Raw genomic sequence first — 21,525 nt, 5'->3', positions numbered from 1 at the left:
ATTGTTCCACGGCCAGGGCGAAAACCACACTGCTCCTGCTGAATCTGAGATTCGACTTCCCGACAGACCCTCCTCTCCACCACCCCTAATTAGACCTTCCCAGGGAGGCTGAGAAGTGTGATCCCTCAGTAGTTGGAACACCCACTCCAGTCCCCCTTCTGAAAAAGGGGAACCACCACCCCAGTCAGCCAATCCAGAGCCACTGTACCCAATGTCCACGCGACAGCCCTACAACATCCAGAGCCTTTAGGAATTCCAGGCAAATCTCAGCTACCACAGGCGAAAAAGACCCAATAGGACTTCTTCGTAAGCTTGATGGCATCCCTCACCGCTTGTGTCCACCAACAGGTTAGGGTATTGCACCAACCACATTACGGCCACAGCTACGGTCGGCTGCCTCAGGAAAGAAGGCGCGGAACAGGGTCCACTCTGATTCAATGTCTCCCGCCTCCCCCGGTACATGGGTGAAGTTCTGCCGGAGGTGGGAGTTGAAACTCCTTCTGACAGGGGATTCTGTAAGACGTTTTCAGCAGACCTTCACAATACGTTTGGGCCTGCCAGGTCGGACCAGACATCTTACCCCACCATCGGAGCAACACACATTCAGGTGGGGAACAGTTGACAGCTCCGCCCCTCTCTTGACCTGAGTCTCCAAGACATGCAACCCCAAGTCCGATCATCATACTGGGGTCTTGGGTGTCCTGTTGCCAAGTGGTGGTGTTCGTTATGGAAAATCCATGATGAGCACAGAAGTCCAATAACAGAACACCGCTCAGGTTCCTCCCAATCACTCCCTTCCAGGTCTCATTTTCATTGCCCACGTGAGCAATGAAGTCCCCCAGTAGAACGATGGAGTCCCCAGCGGGAGCGCCCTCCAAGGACTCCAAAAGGGGTGGGTACTCTAAACTGCTGTTTGGTGCCGAGGCACAGACAACAGTCAGGAACCATCCCCCTACCTGAAGGCAGAGGGAGACTACCCTCTCGTCCACCAGGCTGAACCCCAATCTTCAGACACCGAACCGGGGGGCAATAAGTATACCCACACCTGCTCAGCGCCTCTCACTGTGGACAACTCCAGAGTGGAAGAGAGTCCAACCCCTTTCAAGAGGACTATTACCAGAGCCCAAGCTGTGTGTGGAGGTGAGCCCGACTATCTTGTCGGAACTTCTCAACCTCACACATCAGCTCGGGCTCCTTCCCTCCCAGAGAGGTGACGTTTAGCTGGTGATCGGATGGCCAAGGTCCGTGCCTTCGGCAACTGCCCAGCTCATACTGGCCGCTCCCACAGGTGGTGAGCCCATGGGACGGGGGACCCACGTTAACCTTTTTGGGGAAGGCCCGGCTAATAGATGCTCGCCTTCGAGCCCCACCTCCAGGCTTGGCTCCAGAGGGGGGGTCCCGGTGACCCGTTTCCGGGCAAGGGAAAACGTCTTCCAGTATTTTTAAACATCATAGGGGTCTTTGGAGCCATGGTTTGTCTGGTCCCTTACCTATGACCTGTCATGGGTGACCTTTCCAGGGGCATAAAGCCCCAGACAACTTACCTTTTAGGATTATTGGGACACACAAATCCCTCCACCACGATAAGGTGACAGCTCAAGGAGGGGGGTATGTTTTATCACATACGAATAATAATTTTTGTTGTTGTTACGTCACGTTCAAATAACTGATGGCTACGATAACACAGTATGTATACACTTAGTGCACTCCACTTAGTAGTTGTGACAAAGACTGCTGTTGAATGCCCATTCCCATGTGTGCCAACACGTACCATTTCATTGCTCTTGGTATAAAGGGTGTTTTTCATATGGCACTGTTCATCATTTGGTTCTAGGATACCAGCCAATTTTCCATCTCCAGCCATGTGGAATCCATCATCAGTTGCCAACACAAGTAGTCGAGTGCTACTGTTCCTCCAACCTATTTGATCCTGTCAACAGAATGTGTAATTTCAAAGCAGTTTTCAAATTAAACAAAAGATTACATTTGAAAGACACTTTCCGTTTGCCTCTCCACCTTCCTTAAATATTTTTTTCAACTAAATGTAATACAATTAGGGCAGCACGGTGGCACACCAATTTCCTGCCACAGCCCAAAACATACATTTCCCATAGTTGTGACTGTGTGGTTTGTCCATGTTTGTATGTGTGTGGAGTATGTTTATAATTTTCTTGCAACTAACAAAAAGATTTCCTCTTATAAAATGTTTTAAAATATTCTACAGATGTACTTTAGGCTGATACTTGATCATCACAAATAGGGTAGTAATGGGGTGACTGCATCCAAGTATTGCGTCCTAGTGAGAGCCAAAAACATAGCAAACTCCATAGTCCCTCTTCCACCAGCAACACATGTAGAAATTAGGAGAGTGTTGCAGTGTTTATTGGGGTTTATTTGGAATGCTGTAGGAAAATATGTGGTTGAGAGGGGATAGAGACAGAGACAGTACGAAAGTATTGCGTATATTGGTTTTGGGTAAAAACGTTATTAATTTGGAAAATAAATACTTCGGAAGGTAATGCCTACGTTTACTTCCGGTTTAGTTCGGCGTACGTTTAACGCTATAATCAAACTATCTTTGTCTCACCACGTCTGTTTTTATATGTGTAAAAGTTAGGAAAAGTGACAACAAACATCGATCAATCTCAGCAATTTAGAAGGCATGAACGAAATAGAAGTTCTCCATGATAGCTTTTTCACTATTAAATGTTATACTATAGATATATAAATATGTGTGTGCGTGTATATATATATATATATATATATATATATATATATATATATATATATATATATATTATACTATTCACTATTAAACTCAAACACACACAAAACACAATAGGAAGAGGAATTTAAGAGAAAAATTTATTAAGTCTAAAAGGGGAACTACGGGGTAACATACAGAGGGACTCTACCACAAAAAGAAAAAAATAATAGTATCCATCCATCCAGCCATTCATCCATTTTCTACCGCCTATCCAAGGTCGGGTCGCGGGGGCAGTAACTTTACCAGAGACACCCAGACTTCCCTCTCCCCAGCCACTTCATCCAGCTCTTCCAGGGGGATCCCGAGGCGTTCCCAGGCCAGCCGAAAGACGTAGTCTCTCCAGCGTGCTCTGGGTCGTCCCCAGGGTCTCCTCCCGGTGGGACGTGCCCAGAACACCTCACCGGGGAGGCGTCAGGGAGGCATCTGAATCAGATGCCCCAGCCACCTCATCTGGCTCCTCTCGATGTGGAGGAACAGCGGCTCTACTCTGAGATCCTCCTGGATGACCGAGAGAGCTCGGACACCCTGCGCAGGCAACTCATTTCGGCCGCTTGTATCCAGGACCTTGTTCTTTCGTTCACGACCCACAGCTCATTACCATAGGTGGGGGTAGGAAGGTAGATCGACCGATAAATCGAGAGCTTCGCCTTTCGGCTTAGCTCCTTCTTTACCACAACGGACCGATACAAAGTCCGCATCACTGCAGACGCTGCACCGATCCGCCTGTCGATTTCCGTTCCATTCTTCCCTCACTTGTGAACAAGACACCAAGATACTTGAACTCCTCCACTTGGGGCAGGATCTCATCCCCGACCTGGAGAGGGCACTCCACCCTTTTCCGACTGAGGACCATGGTCCCAGATTTTGAGGTGCTAATTTCCATCCCAGTCGCTTCACACTCAGCTGCGAACCGCTCCAGTGAGAGTTAGAAATCCCGGCTTGATGAAGCCAACAGAACCACATCATCTGCAAAAAGCAGAGATGCAATACTGAGGCCACCAAACCGGACCCCCTCTACGCCTTGGCTGCGCGTAGAAATTCTGTCCATAAAAGAACAGAATCGGTGACAAAGGGCAGCCTTGGTGGAGTCCAACCCTCACCAAAAATGAGTCGGACTTACTGCCAGCAATGCAGAGTAAACTTGACACCGGTATTACAGTGACAGCCCATATTAGGGGGTTCGGTACCCCATACTCCTGAAGCACCCCCACAGTACTCCCCGAGGGACACGGTCGAATGCCTTCTCCAAATCCACAAAACACATTTAGACTGGTTGGGTGAACTCCCATGCACCCTTGTGGACCCTGCTGAGGGTGAAGAGCTGGTCCACTGTTCCACGGACAGGACGAAAACCACACTGTTCCTATATATTTCCTCGACGTCGTCCGGAGGTTGTTCTCCATGGCCTCACCGAACTCCTCCCACACCCGGGTTTTTACCTCAGCGACCACCCAAGCTGCCTTCCGCTTGGCCATCGAGTACCCATCAGCTGCCTCAGGATTCCCACAGGCCAAAAAGGCTCGATAGGACTGCTTGAGCTTGACGGCATCCGTCACCACTTGTGTCCACCAACAAGTTTGGGGGTTGCACTAACCACCTTTCCGGCCACAGATCTGGTCGGGGGCCTCAGCAATGGAGGCACGGAACATGGTCCACTCTGAGTCCATGTCCTCCGCCTCCCCCGGGACGTGGGTGAAGTTTTCTGCCAGACGTTCCCAGGAGACCCTCACGGTACATTCCCCTCTCGTCCACCGGAATGAACCCCAACGTACAGGCGCCGAGCCGGGGGGTAATAAGTATACCCACACCTGCTCGGCACCTCTCACTGTGGGCAACTCCAGAGTGGCAGAGAGTCCAACCCCTCTCAAGAGGACTGGTACCAGAGCCCAAGCCGTGTGTGGAGGCAAGCCCGACTATATCTAGTAGGAACTTCTCAACCTCACACACCAGCTCGGGCTCCTTCCTTGCCAGAGAGGTGACATTCCATGTCCCTCGAGACAGCTTTTGTAGCCAGGAATCACACTGCCAAGGTGTCCACCTCCGGCCACTGGCCAGGTCACATTGCACCTGACCCCTATGGCCCCTCCCACAGGTGTTCAGCCCTTGGGAAGGGGGACCCACGTTACCCTTTCGGGCTGTGCCCGGCCGAGCTTGATGGGTGCAGGCCCGGCCACCAGGCACTCGCCTTCGAGCCCCACCTCCAGGCCTGGCTCCAGAGGGGGGCCCCTGTGACCCGCATCCGGGCAAGGGAAAACGTCCTCCTGAATTCTTGAACATCAAAGGGGTTTTTGTAGCTGTGCTTTGTCTGGTCCCTCACCTAGGATCTATTTGCTCTGGGTGACCCTGCCAGGGGCATAAAGCCCCAGACAAATGACCTCCTAAAATCATTGGGACACACAAACCCCGGTGTTCTGTTCTGTAAGGTGTAGTTTAAAAAATGACAATGCCTTTTTCACACCCACAGCTTTGTGCTATAGTGGTTCCTCAGAAACAGGGGGTAGTTTCTTTCTGCGAACCCAGCCAATCTTACCCACACAAATACACCGTATTTGCTGTTTAAACGATTCCACCATGAAATTCAGTGAACTCCGCTTTTCATACTGTACATTCCCCATCACGTACAGTCAGTGTATTTTACCTTAAAGAACTGTGCGACTAAAAAATAAATAAAAAATAAAGCAGAGTGTTTGTTTGGGTGTTGTTTAAGAAGAAGTATATATTTCTTTGAGGTACTCTGTTTTTTGCTTCTAAATTAACAACCTTACAGAAAAATCCCATTTTAAAGATGCTTCTTCTATGGTTTAAAACAACCCCCATTTACCCTTCCCTGTTCTCACACAGAAAGAGACACTCATGCGTTGCCTCCGACCTGAGAAACCCACACTGATGTCTGGTGACCATTCCTCATTTCTGGTACCACAGTGATAGGCAACAATGTAGCCTGTGGTGTTTTAATAACACCATTGCTTCCTCCCTCCACTCCGAGAGACAGTCACATGTGGAATCAGGTCTGAGAGCGTCCGCTGATGTCCTGAGTATTCCTGGTACCATTGTTAATTGCTTTACGATAGGCATTACTGTCGCTTGTGCTGTTTTTTCAACTCTTTGAAGTAGGGTTTGGATTGTTTTAAAGATACTCCTTTACTAGTTTAAAATAACCCCCACTCACACCTCCCCTCCCTCCTAGAGATGTGATGGAGTGTGGATTCAACCCCAAATCTACCTACTGATGTCCAGAGCTCATCGACACCTACTTGAGCGTTCCACATCCCTTCAATAGGAACGTACCATTAGGTTCTGCTAAAAGCTGACAGACTCCTCCCACTATCCCAATGTCAATCCCAATATTTCCTGTCCTGACATGTCCCAACATGTGCATGTGGCACCCCTTCCCCCTCCTCCCATTTTACCCCCCTCACAGACATTAGCCCAGGCATGTTCTAGGGATGCCTTGTGAAGTACCACTTTTATTGCTTTACAGCCCTTTGAAGTGACAGACTTTATATTTAAAAAAAATAAAGACAAGTTTGCTTCCTTAATTATTCTACAAAACAAACAAAGATGGGGCGAGGTTCACCTCTTTGTGAACAAGTGCGTGAGAAAATAGTCGAACAGTTTAAGGACAATGCAAGGAACATACAATTGCAAGGAATTTATGGATTTCATCATCTCCGTTCCATAATCTCATCAAAAGGTTCAGAGAATCTGGAGAAATCACTTCATGTAAGCGGCAAGGCCGAAAACCAACATTGAATGCCCGTGACCTTCGATCCCCTCACTGCATCAAAAACCAACATCAATGTGTAAAGGAAATCACCACATGGGCTCAGGAACACTTCAGAAAACCCATCCATCCATCCATCCATTTTCTGAGCCGCTTCTCCTCACAAGGGTCGCGGGCGTGCTGGAGCCTATCCCAGCTATCATCGGGCAGGAGGCGGGGTACACCCTAAACTGGCTGCCAGCCAATCGCAGGGCACATATAAACAAAACAACCATTCGCACCCACATTGACACCTACGGGCAATTTAGAGTTGTCAATTAACCTACCACGCATATTTTTGGGATGTGGGAGGAAACCAGAGTGCCCGGAGAAAACCCACGCTTGCAAACATGCAAACTCCTGGGATTTGAACCCCGGTCCTCAGAATTGTGAGGCAGACGCTCTAACCAGTCGTCCACCGTGACACCGTTGCAATATAACAAAGAGTGAAAATTTTAAGGGTCTGAATACTTTCCGTACCCACTGTAGTTATATGGTATATTATCAATACGATTAGTACCTTTTAAAGCGCTGCTATGTACATATATATCCAGGTTTTTTATTTCATTCTGTTTACACAGTTATAGGTCATATAGTTGTATCCTCCTAATCCGGACCTCCACCAAGGCGGACAAACAAAACTTCAAAAAAAAAAGTCCAGCTCACGGAAAATGGGAGCAAAAACAAGTGTTGTGTTTATATTTTTGTTCATATATATATATATATATATATATATATATATATATATATATATATATATATATATATATATGCATATATGCGGCATGGGACCGACTGGTTAGCACATCCGCCTCACAGTTCTGAGGACAGGGGTTCAAATCCCAACCTCGCCTGTGTCGAGTTTGCATGTTCTCCCCGTGCCTGCGTGGGCTTTCTCTGGGTTCTCTGGTTTCCTCCCACATCCCAAACCCATGCATGGTAGGTTAATTGAAGACTCTAAATTGCCCATAGGTGTTAATGTGAGTGCGAATGGTTGTTTGTTTGTATGTGCCCTGCGATTGGCTGGCAACCAGTTCAGGGTGTACCTCGCCTCCTGCCCGATGACAGCTCCAGCACGCCCGCGACCCTAGTGAGGAGAAGCGGCTCAGAAAATGGATGAGTGGATGTTATATTGCAGCCATTTGCTAAAATCCATCCATCCATTTTCAACACCGCTTATCCTGGTTAGGGTCGCAGGACGCTGGAGCCTATCCCAGCCAACTTCGGGCGAAAGGCGGACTACACCCTGAACTGGTCGCCAGTCAGTCGCAGGGCACATATAGACACAGACAACCATTAGCACTCACATTCACACCGTCACTGAGTGGGAACTGAACCCACGCTGCCTGCATCAAAGTCAGGCGAGTGTTCCGCTACACCATCAGTGACTTTGCTAAAATCCATCCGTCCATCCATTTTCTGAGCCGCTTCTCCTCACTAGGGTCGCGGGCGTGCTGGAGCCTATCCCAGGTGTCATCGGGCAGGAAGCGGGGTACACCCTGAACTGGTTGCCAGCCAATCGCAGGGCACATAGAAACAGACAACCATTCGCACTCACAGTCATGCCTACGGGCAATTTAGAGTCTCGAATTAATGCATGTTTTTGGGATGTGGGAGGAAACCGGAGTGCCCGGAGAAAACCCATGCAGGCACGGGGAGAACATGCAAACTCCACACAGTCGGGGCCGGGGATTGAACCCGGGTCCTCAGAACTGTGAGGCTGATGCTCTAAGTTAAGTTAATTTTTTTCCTCATTAATGTACACACAGCACCCCATATTGACAGAAAAAAACAGAATTGTTGAAATGTTTGCAGATTTATTAAAAAAGAAAAAACTGAAATATCACACAGCCACAAGTATTCAGACCCTTTTCTCAGTATTTAGTAGAAGCACCCTTTTGAGCTAATACAGCCATGAGTCTTTTTGGGAATGATGCAACAAGTTTTTCACACTTGGATTTGGGGATCCTCTGCCATTTCTACTTGCAGATCCTCTCCATTTCTGTCAGGTTGGATGGTGAACGTTGGTGGACAGCCATTTTCAGCTCTATCCAGAGATGCTCAATTGGGTTTAAGTCAGGGCTCTGGCTGCGCCATTCAAGAACAGTCACCGAGTTGCTTTGAAGCCACTTCTTTGTTATTTTAGCTGTGTGTGTAGGGTCAGTCTTGTTGGAAGATGAACCTTCGCCCCAGTCAGAGGTCCTGAGCACTCTGGAGAAGGTTTGTGTTCTGGAGAAGGTTTGGGTCTGTGCTTGGCCGCATTCATCTTTCCTTCGATTGCAACCAGTCGTCCTGTCCCTGCAGCTGAAAAACATCCCCACAGCATGATGCTGCCACCACCATGCTTCACTGTTGGGACTGTATTGGACAGGTGATGAGCAGTGCCTGGTTTTCTCCACACATACCGCTTGAATTAAGGCCAAAAAGTTCTATATTGGTCTCATCAGACCAGAGAACCTCATTTATCACCCTCTTGGAGTCCTTCAGGTGTTTTTTAGCAAACTTCATGCGGGTTTTCATGTGTCTTGCACTGAGGAGAGGCTTCCGTCGGGCCACTCTGCCATAAAGCCCGACTTGCGCAGGGCTGCAGTAATGGTTGACTTTCTAGAACTTTCTCCCATCTCCCGACTGCATCTCTGAAGCTCAGCCACAGTAATCTTTGGGTTTTTCTTTAACCTCTCTCACCAAGGTTCTTCTCCACTGATTCCTCAGTTTGGCCGGACGGCCAGCTCTAGGCAGGGTTCTGGTCGTCCCAAACGTCTTCCATTTAAGGATTATGGAGGCCACTGTGCTCTTAGGAAACTTAAGTGCAGCAGAATTTTTTTAGTAACCTTGGCCAGATCTGTGCCTTGTCACAATCCTGTCTCTGAGCTCTTCAGGCAGTTCCTTTTACCTCATGATACTCATTTGCTCTGACATGCACTGCGAGCTATAAGGTCTTATATAGACAGGTATGTGGCTTTCCTAATCAAGTCCAATTAGTATAATCAAACACTGCTGGACTCCAATGAAGGTGTAGAACCATCTCAAGGATGATCAGAAGAAATGGACAGCACCAGAGTTAAATATATGAGTGTCACAGCAAAAGGTCTGAATACTTATGGCTGTGTGATATTTCAGTTTGTCTTTTTTAATCTGTCAATATGGGGTGCTGTGTGTACATTAATGAGGAAAAAAATGAACTTAAATGATTTTAGCAAATTGGTACAACATAACAAAGAGTGAAAAATTTAAGGGGGTCTTAATACTTTCCGTAACCACTGTATATAACACATACAGTGTGTGTGTGTGTGTGTATGTAATGTGTATGTCGCTGCTTCAACAAGTTTATTTCTTACATAAATTACGTTTTATACAAACACCAATATACGCTACACTTACGTCATAAAAAGATCATATTAATTCTTGAGCCCTTACCCCACAAACAGCAGACTGCATCATGGCATCGAGACTCCCTTCTGGAGAATCTAAGTTCCCAGAAATTAACTGCTCTCTGACTTTTTCTTTGAACTCCTCAATCCTTGGTGTCATACTAAGTACATGCCGGTACCCAAAGGTAGCTTGACACTGGTAATTCTCATCGCATGGCTTCTGCAGTTTTTTTTTGTTGGTGTTGGTGTACGGAAGGACTGTCTTATCAACAAAGGCACCAAACCCTACAGTCAAATAAATCATATTAGTTCAATATTTTTTTGTGTTTCTTCTACTTGCAATACTGTCATTGTCAGAGATTATTCAAGGTGTAATATTGTAACATTACCAATTTGCGCATGAGCCGTAATGTTTTTTAGAGCTGCAAAGAGATCTTGGCCCAATTCTTTAACATTTTCTAAATCATCTCTCATGGAGAAAGACAAGTCCATCAGGTAGTAGAGATCTACTGGATACCCCTGAACTCTTTTAAATGAAACACTAAATGTGGTTGGAAGCCCTGTGAACACAAGAAGCAGAGAGAAAAAACAACAACAACATTAATACACATGCACACTGATTAAAATATACAGTGGTATCTTAGTTCACCAAAGTCCCTGTTCACGAATAAATCGATTAACGGCTGGGTTAACTTACAGTTTTGATTTCAGTTGTACATTGTTGTTGCTCTGCACGTGAATGAAGCTGACGTTCAATAAATACGGCGCCCAAGAAAGAGAAATGTTCAATTGATTGTGCTATTAGGAAGCCATGTAAAGTGTGGCAGTTCCAGCAGCGTCCGTTGAGATCTCCCTAGCAAGGGTGGGCATCGGCCACGACCTCCAGCAGCTCGGCAAAACCACTTTTTCAATGCACTCTCCTTCTTCACGGAACTACCTACAATTCCTCACAATACCTACCTAAAATGTTAAAATATCTGTGTGCTATGAAAAAAGAATCCTGCTTGATATGTTCTTTTTAAAATTTCTCATTTTTTGGGCTAAATTCAACATAGTGTGTAGGATAGAACATCCTGCCCGCATCCTGTCCGGCCCTATTGAATAAATTTATTCAATAGGGCCTCCTGGTTCAGTGTTTCAACAGTGCGCGTTGGCCAGGGGCCCTACCATCCGCACGCAAAGGCCACTTGGTTCTTGGCCTGGAACAGATTAGTTCTATTTCCACTCCTGTTAATTGTAAAAACTGATTTGGTTCACAAATATTTCAATTCGCAAACAGAGTGTTGGAACAAATTCAATTTGTGAACAAAGGTTCCACTGTATTACATTGGTCAGAAACAATGCGATTATGAAATGGTAGTGTCATACACGTAACATTTAGAATTTAATATTTTGGAGAAACAAATATCCACTGATTTTTGTTTTACTGTGATTTTGTTGTGAAATCAGAACTCAAACTCACCGGGTCGCAATCTTAGACTTATCTTCTGTGGTCTTAGCTGAATAGGCTCTTCCATATTGAATGATGTGGACAAAGATTCATCTTTGTCAATTTGTAGACTGCTCATAGGGTTAATAATTTCTTCTTCCTTGCAGCCTCTTCCAATCAACTTAGCTCGGGTATCGCAGCGTGCGGACTCCTGTTCACCTGCCCTGGTGAAATTCTTTACAGATGCCATGTAAAATAAGAGCAAATTAGATCAGATTTAATTTTAACTTGACATTTTTGTACATGCACATAATAAAGGCAAAAACAAGACAACAACACACCTGCATTTAGGCCACCAGGTACACCCTGAACTGGTTGCCAGCCATTCGCAGGGCACATACAAACAAACAACCATTCGCACTCACATGCACACCTACGGGCAATTTAGAGTTGTCAATTAACCTAGCATGCATGTTTTTGGGATGTGGGAGGAACCCAGAGTGTCCGGAGAAACGAACTGTGAGGCTGACGCTCTAACCAGTCGCTCACCATGCCGCCCAACATAAACCACTCACCAATTCTCACTAAATAATATATAGTATAGTTTAGTATAGTATAATAAAAAAGGTCCTATTACTTCATTATCAAATTGACTCATCACAGTGTGGCCAACCACTGTTAGTGGGTATTAACTATAAATGAAATATATATGTAAATTGCCGCTGAAAGCTGTTACCAGTTATATGTTTGCTAATTTGCATTGTGCAAGCAAATGAGTACAATACTGTATTGGCAGATCTGTGTGGAAAACATGTCTGCACGACCGATTGACCACTACTCTTGCTCTATCTGGTGGACAATTGTGGTACATCTGGCCAATCATAACAGTTTTTTGGACCTGTATACGATTAATAATTTAGGCATATTTTACACCATCAGTCAAATGCACCATTATGCCAACATTTGACACACAATTGGTCTGTGATCTAACATTAGTCCGAGACTTCACATTTTCTGTGATTACGTACATGTATTGTAACATATAATATATATAATACTAGTAACATATAATATATACCAATACTCTTACAGATGGATCAAAAGAGTGCAAATTCCCCAATTAAACGCCAATGTTTATGTTGGTTTACATACTTTTTCTAATGGAAAGGCCCCTGTCTAGAAAGAACAATTATAAATGTCTAGGACATCCTCTGCCAGAAAGTCACAAACAGATTTGAAAAAAGGTTGTTTGGATGGCATGCAAAAGGCAGGTTGTTGGCTTCAACTGGAAAATGACCTTCTCCAGGATCATAGCATCAACCAAGACAAAATATCTGGTGGTTTTTTGCACAAAAACAAAAGTTCAGTCCCATTAAAGGTTCCATATTTTGGCTATTTAGACCTCCATCGTGTGATTCTCTAACATGGACTTAGTATACAAGTGTCAATTTCATTAAAAAAAAAAACACCTTGTTTTTTTCATACAAGAGTCCAGAAAAGGCCCCTCTGACAGCTACTTCTGTTTGACCCAGTTTTGTATCCGTTTTGTACATATTTGGCTAAGACAGCCCCCCTTCCGCACTACTTGTAAGACCTGGATTTGGGTATCCTCTGCCATTCCTCCTTGCAGATCCTCTCCAGTTCTGTCAGGTTAGATGGTGAACATTGGTGGACAGCCATTTTCAGGTCTCTCCAGAGATGCTCAGTTGGGTTTAAGTCAGGGCTCTGGCTGGGCCATTCAAGAACAATCAGTGAGTTGTTCTGAAGCCACTCCTTTGTTATTTTAGCTGTGTGCTTAGAGTCAGTCTTGTTGGAATGTGAACCTTCGGCCCAGTCTGAGGTCCTGAGCACTCTGGAGAAGGTTTTTGTCCAGGATATCCCTGTACTTGGCCACATTCATCTTTCCTTCGATTGCAACCAGTCGTCCTGTCCCTGCAGCTGAAAAACACTCTCACAGCATGATGCTGCCACCACCATGCTTCACTGTTGGGACTGTATTGGACAGGTGATGAGCAGTGCCTGGTTTTCTCCGCACATACCGTTTAGAATTAAGGCCAAAAAGTTATTTCTTGGTCTCAGCAGTCCACAGAATCTTATTTCTCACCATCTTGGAGTGTCTTGGAGAGTATATGAGTGTCACAGCAAAGGGTCTGAATACTTATGGCTGTGTGATATTTCAGTTTTTCTTTTTTAATAAACCTGCAAAAAATTCTGTTTTTTTCTGTCAATATGGGGTACTGTGTGTACATTAATGAGGAAAAAATGAATTTAAATGATTTTAGCAAATGGCTGCAATATAACAAAGAGTGAAAAATGTAAGGGGGTCTGGATACTTTCCGTACCCACTGTGTGTTGACAGTGCTGGCTCGGAAGCGGAGAGGTATGCAGAGATCTTCGCTAGTGATGTAGATAAGCTTGAGAAATTCAAATGACCTGATTTCAGGCCTCTCGGCAGAAAAACGTCTGTAACTCAGGAATGCATTTACGATTTAAATTAATATTTCCCCTGTTTACTGAGGTACCATAGAGCCAATACAACATAACAAATACTGGAAAAAGTTGGTTTGGTCAAATATGGGACCTTTAAAACTACTGCATTAGACTGTTGAGGACTAAAAGCTACCCTTTTTGTTTTTATTTTACTTAAATTGCACATTTTGCATTTGATACCAGACTGGAGTCCTTAAAGACTGGGTTAACTGAGGGATCAATGTTGGAAATAAAATTTGGGTTATTGTTTTGTTATTATAATTTAATTGTCTTTAGCGTAAATTCAACCCACCTATAAGAATCCAATGATAAAATGGGAAAATCACATATTGTACCAACATACCAGTTGTTGACACCAAGCGCAGTGTGGCCCAGATCTGACACAGTCATTGCAGGAGTTTACGATGGACTTTGAGCAAATGTCTTCTTTTTGACACCATCCTACAAATAAAAAGAAAGACAAAAACACGCTTTTGCATTACACATGACCATGGAGGATCAAAATACCATATATGGAGTAAGTCACACAATTTAGGAGATACTAAATGTCAGAAAAGAAAAAAAAATATGTATGACTAATTTTACGATTTTACACTTTTTTTTAGTCGAAGAAGAAGAGGTGGAAAGCGGGTTCTTCAGCAGAAAGAGAAGAGGAAAGCACAGAGCCTAGAACTGAATGTGGGGACTTTGAATGTTGGGACTATGACAGGAAAATCTCGGGAGTTGGTTGACATGATGATTAGGAGAAAGGTTGATATATTGTGTGTCCAGGAGACCAGGTGGAAAGGCAGTAAGGCTAGAGGTTTAGGGGCAGGGTTTAAATTATTTTACCATGGTGTATATGGGAAGAGAAATGGAGTCGGGTTTATTTTCAAAGAAGAGTTGGCTAAGAATGTCTTGGAGGTGAAAAGAATATCAGATCGAGTGATGAGGCTGAAACTTGAAATTGAGGGTGTTATGTATAATGTGATTAGTGGCTATGCCCCACAGGTAGGATGTGACCTAGAGGTGAAAGAGAAATTCTGGAAGGAGCTAGACAAAGTAGTTCTGAGCATCCCAGACAGAGAGAGAGAGTCGTGATTGGTGCAGATTGTAATGGACATGTTGGTGAAGGAAATATGGGTGATGAAGAAGTGATGGGTAAGTACGGCATCCAGGAAAGGAACTTGGAGGGACAGATGGTGGTAGACTTTGCAACAAGGATGCAAATTGCTGTAGTGAACACTTTTTTCCAGAAGAGGCACGAACATAGTGACCTACAAGAGCGGAGGTAGAAGCACGCAGGTGGATTGCATCTTGTGCAGACGATGTAATCTGAAGGAGGTTACCGACTGTAAGGTAGTGGTAGGGGAGAGAGTGGCAAGACAGCATAGGATGGTGGTGTGTAAGATGACTCTGGTGGTGGGGAGGAAGATTAGAGGACGAGTGAGGACGACAGGACGAGTGTTGTGCAGCTTTTCGGGAAGAGGTGAGACAGGCTCTCGGTGGACAGGAGGAGCTTCCAGAAGACTGGACCACTGCAGCCAAGGTGATCAGAGAGGCAGGCAGGAGAGTACTTGGTGTATCTTCTGCCAGGAAAGGAGAGAAGAAGAGTTGGTGGTGGAACCTCACAGTACAGGAAATCATACAAGAAAAAGGTTAGAGAAGAAGAAGTGGGACACTGAGAGGACTGAGGAGAGGTGAAAGGAATACATTGAGATGCGACACAGGGTAAAGGTAGAGGTAGCAAAGGCCAAACAAGAGGCATATGATGACAGGCAGATGGAAAGGCAGTTGGTCCTGATGACATTCCTGTGGAGGTATGGAAGCATCTAGGAGAGGTGGCTGTGGAGTTTTTGACCATCTTGTTCAATAGAATTCTAGCGCGTGAGAAGATGCCTGAGGAATGGAGGAAAAGTGTTCTTGTGCCCATTTTTAATAACAAGGGTGATGTGCAAAGCTGTGGGAACTATAGAGGAATAAAGTGGATGAGCCACACAATGAAGTTATGGGAAAGAGTAGTGTAGTAGAATGAAGATTAGCCGAAGTAAAACAGAATATATGTGCATGAATGAGAGTGGTGGTGGGGGAAGAGTGAGGCTACAGGGAGAAGAAATAGCAAGGGTGGAGGACTTTAAATACTTGGGGTCAACCGTCCAGAGCAATGGTGAGTGTGGTCAGGAAGTGAAGAAACGGGTCCAAGCAGGTTGGAACGGGTGGAGGAAGGTGTCAGGTGTGTTATGTGACAGAAGAGTCTCTGCTAGGATGAAGGGCACAGTTTATAAAACAGTGGTGAGTCCAGCCATGATGTACGGATTTGAGACAGTGGCATTGAAGAGACAACAGGAAGCAGAGCTGGAGGTGACGAAAATGAAGATGTTGAGGTTCGCTCTCGGAGTGACCAGGTTGGATAGAATTAGAAATGAGCTCATCAGAGGGACAGCCGAGGTTCGATGTTTTGGAGCCAAAGTTAGAGAGCAGAGTTCGATGGTTTGAACATGTCCAGAGGAGAAATAGTGAGTATATTGGTCGAAGGATGATGAGGATGGAGCTGCCAGGCAAGAGAGCTAGAGGAAGACCAAAGAGAAGGTTGATGGATGTCGTGAGGGAAGACATGAGGGCAGTTGGTGTTCGAGCGGAGGATGCAGGAGATAGGCTTACACGTAAAAGGATGACACGCTGGGGCGACCCCTAAAGGGACAAGCCAAAAGGAAAAGAAGAAGACACTTTTTTAATCCTCTAACACATTTGATGCATAAGTATAAAGTTATAGTCAGAAGTAGAACAACACATCTGCATCTGCACCCTGCGCAACACAAATGTGTCCACAACACTGCCCAGATAGGTGATCCTCTCTAACTCCTCTAATGGTTCACCTCTTAGCATGATGGGAATATTGTTGTTGGAATCAACTTTATGGATTTTGCTCTTCCCTTTATATATGGCAAGTCCAAGGCGTGCTGAGACGGCTACAATTGTAATGTTCTTTTCCTCTGTTTGTTGTTGGGTGTGAGAAAAAAAAAATGCCAGGTCATCACTATAGTCAAGGGCATCGAGTTGCCTCCAAGGTGTCCAGTGAATGTCATTCTTTTTCTAGGTAGTGGATGTCCTCTTCACCTAGTCCATTGCTAGCAAAAAATGGAAGGGTGACAGCTAGCATCCTTCCCTCCCCTCTGTTCATATATGAAAGGCATTGGTGAGCTGTTGACCATGTACAACCTTGCAGTTCATCCCCAGGTATGAACTCTTGATAATGCTGGTAATCTTTGCTGGAACTCCCAAATGTTGCAGAAGTTTTCAGATTGTCTTCTATCCACACTGTCTAATGCCTTCTCATCATCAATGAATTTAATATACTGTATTGGCACAAGTTCCAGTCCAAGGACAGTTCCAAACTGATCCACAGGGTTGTTAGGTCAGTGCAGGATTAGTTCTTCAGGAAACCAGCCTTTTGGTTTTTTAGGTGCACGTCAATGGCATCTTTCATCCTATATAATAGGATTCAATGAAAGATCTTGCCTCAGGTTGACAGTAGTAATGGGCACGGCAGTTCTTTTGAGTTAATGAATCAATTCGTTAAAAATGATTTGTTCACCAAAGCGTTCAGTTCTTTTTCACAAAATCATTCAAGTGCTTCCTCGTTCAGTGAATGATCCCTTCCCCTGAGGTTCACGTTCCTTCAACATGTTCACCGAAGGACTACGTGTTGTTGTCTCCTCCATTAAACTCCCTGCTGATGCCGCTTCAGCTTGCCTTGCACTGGCGAATTAAACTTGCATGTCGGTCTCCTGTCCTCTCATGACTTTGCGGAGACACCGTCCGACCCACACCCCGTGTGTGCGCGGGTTTACATGTCCTTGACTGACTCAACATTAGCCGTTAGCTTGAAGAAACGGCTGCTAGTGAAAGCTATCCCCGCGAGGACGTCAGGACTTGCGGTTAAAATCGCAACGAGTACGTTCACTGCGTAGTACGTCGTTCCTTGCACAGATGAATCACTCATCGTACTAGTACATCACTCCTTCGTGGATCACGATTGAAAAAGTTCAACGGACAAATCACTCGTGTCTATCGCAAATGAGGAAGATCAACAATCGAATCACTCTTTAGTTCTTCAGTACACCGGTACATTCAGTTCAATTATGTCTCTCCCCCGAAAGAAGCACTCCTCAGTTCTTCAGTACACCAGTACATTCAGTTCAATTCAGTGAAAGCTACCTCCTCATTGGTCATTCGCAGAAATGAGTAGGAATGCTGGTGAATCGCAAATCACACGGCAGTACGTTTAAGGAAGTCCCGCCCCCTGCCTGCACGCTGGCTGCTCATTGGTCATTCGCCGAAGATTCAGAATTGAGTGACAGAACGCTTCAGCAGTTCGTTTCTGCTCCCAGCCGACTGGCTCGCCTCACGGCGGCGGGCGGTGGCCAAGCTCAAAGAACGAATCATTTCATAAACTGATTCAGTCCAGTGCGTTCACTAAAAAGATTCGGTCTTCTGAACGAAAAGTTTGCGAACGAAGCAACACTAGTTGACAGCAGTGTGATTCGTCTGTAATTTGCACCGAAACGTAGATCCCTTTTTTGGCAGCTTAACGAGGTAAACCTGCTTATATTCCAATGAAATTGCTTCTGCAGGAATGTTGTCTGGTGATTTACCATTCTGCAAGTGGTTAATTGCCTCATATACAGCGGCTGAAATGAGTTGTTGTTTTCTTTTTTTTTTTTTTTTTTTTGTCCTGTTCGGTTGTTAGGTCAAGCAGAATGGAAAATCCTAAAATGGACAGATTTGTGATGGTTTATGGTTACCGGACAAGAGGCAGTTAAAATTATTTCTTTGAATGTCAATGGCCTGGGAAACCCAGTAAAAGGGCTCGAATAATGACAAAATTTAAAAAGGAAAAGGCACAGATAAACTTCTTACACTCATTTAAAAACTCATTTACCAAAAGCAGAACATGAGAAATTAAAGAGGATTGGATTCAAAAACACATACTATAGTTCACATTCCAATTCGGCGACAGATAAATTTTTTTATTTGTTTTATCATAAAGGGGAAGATGGATTAAACAACGATTACCCTGGTGAATATACACTATATGCCCCACCAGAGAGCAATAAAAGTTTCTTTGAAGCTATATTTGATATAATCGCTCTGGAAGCACAGGGCATATGCATGTGGTGGGTGACTTCAGTAATGGACTATCACAGGGATACAACTACATTCAAGAGAAACAAGAAGTCTTTCACAAAACTAGTGAAAAATACATGGGGGGAGATGTGGGTTTTTTTTATGTGTGGAGGGATTTCAATCCACTGCAGAGGGATTTTTGTCATTACTCAGGAACACATTCCATAGAGAGTGTTCCCTCGCCACTTCGCGCTTCATATTTTGCGGCTTCAGTGCTTCGCGGGTTTTTTCCAAAATATTGACCAAAAAAAATAAATTTAATTCATCAAAAAATAAACATGAAAACATATAGCCATATCAGCAGCCATATTGCGGAAAGACGCATTGTTTCATGTTGATGTGCGAGAGAGGTTTCCCTGCATGCCAAACAGAGAGATGAGTTGACTCAGAGGCTTTGTTCATGCCTGTACTGTACTTCACATGCCACGGGCACTCATACAAGGCGCGTGATTGGTTCCTGACGCGACATCGACCAGTGAGAGCATGAATGCATTTATCCCGTGAGCTGATTGGCTGCGCATCATCGCGGCCTCACCCAGCATCTTCCCTTGTTGTGTCTCGCCATTCCAGGTCCACAGTGTTGACTGTCTCGCATACTGTATCTTAGTGTTGTGTTCGTGATAACTTTTTTGGTTTAAGCGGTTACTTTTTTGATTAGTTAAGCCCTTAAAATGCCGCCTAAGCGCTGTGCCCCTGCGAAAGCTTCCTCCGGGGCGCCCAAGAGGAAGAAGAAGATGATTTAGATATGATCAAAGAGGGCAGAAGTTATGCATCTGTGGCACGCCATTATGGCGTGAATGAATCTACAGTGCGGTACATCAAGAAAAAGGAAGCAAACATCTGCAAAACCGCTTCAATAAGGAAGTGAAACGTGTGGTAACTCTGCGTAATAAGAGACTAATAAGAGAGGTTATGCCCTTGTAGAGGGGAATTTTGAAGCAAAAGAAAAAATAGACAACAACTACCCATCACCATGTTTTTCTCCAAGGTAAAACCCCAGCTACACCATCAGCGCCTCCAGCAGAAGAGTCTCCGATTGCTTCTACGAGTCAAGTGAGAGCCTCTCCTCCGCCACCAATCCTCTTCGCCTCTCTCAGAAGGCAATGTTGATGAATGTTAATTACTGTATAAGGTTTTAGAATTAAAGATTTAAGTAAACACGTGTACTGTTGTAATCTTGTCTCAAATATTAAATACTGTTTACATATTTTAAACATTCTGGTACCCACATACACATGCACGGAAATTCCTAGACGGGGGGGCCGGGAAAATCCTACTTCGCGGTTTTTCACCTTTCACGGGGGGTTCATTAACCGTGGAAAACGAGGGATCACTGTATTCTTGTATAGACTATTTATTATGCAGAAAGAAGACGTTTATACGATAAAAAGAATGCAAGATTGGATTAGCAGATGCATCAGATCACAATGCCATCTACTTGAAGATTCAATGGAACTGCAGGAGAAAAGATAATACGGAGATTTAATGTGGGGATATTAAACAACCAGTAACTGAACAAATTAATGCAGATATGAAGACATATTTGGAGGGGGGAAATGGGGAAACAGACCCAGCTATATTGTGGGATGCTTTAAAAAAAAACAGTTATACGGGGAAAATTGATTGCAATCACAAGTCATCTCAAAAAAGAAAAAAAATGAAACAATATAAGAGTCATATTGAGGAACTGAATTACTTGCAACAGAAACCTAAAGGGAAAATTGAAGTTCACCCAAAAATCAAACAACAATTGAATGAGGTAAGAAAGAAAAATAATGATTTGCTTCAATATGAAACACCTACATCTTTTGGCCAATCAATGAAAGTTATGTCACGGCCCTCCTTGGCCTACGTCACAGGTGTCAAACTGATGGCCCGGGGGCCACATCCGGCCCACCACATCATTTTATGTGGCCCGCAAGAGTGTGCATTGTGTTTCTTGCTAAAATACCAAAATTGCAAATCAGCTTCACTTTTAAAAATGATGAGATATTGCAAGCATTTTTTTGTTACCAATCCCCTTTTTAAAATAAAATTGATTCATACTGGGCGGCACAGTGGGCGAATGGTTAGAGCGGCTGCCTCACAGTTCTGAGGACCCGGGTCATTCCCCGGCCCCGCCTGTGTGGAGTTTGCATGTTCTCCCCGTGCCTGCATGGGTTTTCTCTGGGCACTCCGTTTTCCTCCCACATCCCAAAAACATGCATGAATTGACAACTCTAAATTGCCCGTAGGTGTGAATGTGAGTGGTTGTTTGTTTGTATGTGCCCTGTGATTGGCTGGCAACCAGTTCAGGTTGTACCCAGCCTCCTGCCCAGTGATAGCTGGGATAGGCTCCAGAGCTCCTGCGACCCTAGTGAGGAGAAGCGGCTCAGAAAATGGATGGATGGATGGATAATTCATACTGTAGTTGAACAAAAAATTTTTACTGGCTTCTGATTTCAAAAGTAATTATCCATTAATTTGTGTATATGTAATAGTATGAGGCAATATATGGCTTTGCAGCAATAACGGCCCTGCGATGTGGCCCGTGACAAAA

The 21,525-nt window shown here is 44.7% G+C and overlaps 1 protein-coding gene across 3 annotated transcripts in view; it reads right to left on the bottom strand.

The window, feature by feature from the left end:
- Positions 1 to 21,525, bottom strand: part of itgb2 (integrin, beta 2) — an 82,991-nt gene that overhangs the window by 45,218 nt on the left and 16,248 nt on the right. For all 3 annotated transcript variants that reach the window (XM_061691650.1, XM_061691653.1, XM_061691651.1), the window contains exons 3-7: positions 14,164 to 14,261; positions 11,364 to 11,565; positions 10,291 to 10,461; positions 9,948 to 10,186; positions 1,772 to 1,930 (exon numbers count right to left, since the gene is read on the bottom strand). In XM_061691650.1, coding sequence (XP_061547634.1) covers positions 1,772 to 1,930; positions 9,948 to 10,186; positions 10,291 to 10,461; positions 11,364 to 11,565; positions 14,164 to 14,261 — 869 coding nt within the window. The remainder of the gene's footprint in view (positions 1 to 1,771; positions 1,931 to 9,947; positions 10,187 to 10,290; positions 10,462 to 11,363; positions 11,566 to 14,163; positions 14,262 to 21,525) is intronic.

This window comes from Phycodurus eques, chromosome 12 (assembly GCF_024500275.1).
Source record: "Phycodurus eques isolate BA_2022a chromosome 12, UOR_Pequ_1.1, whole genome shotgun sequence".
NCBI lineage: Eukaryota > Metazoa > Chordata > Actinopteri > Syngnathiformes > Syngnathidae > Phycodurus > Phycodurus eques.
This window is presented reverse-complemented; position numbering and strand designations above follow the sequence as displayed.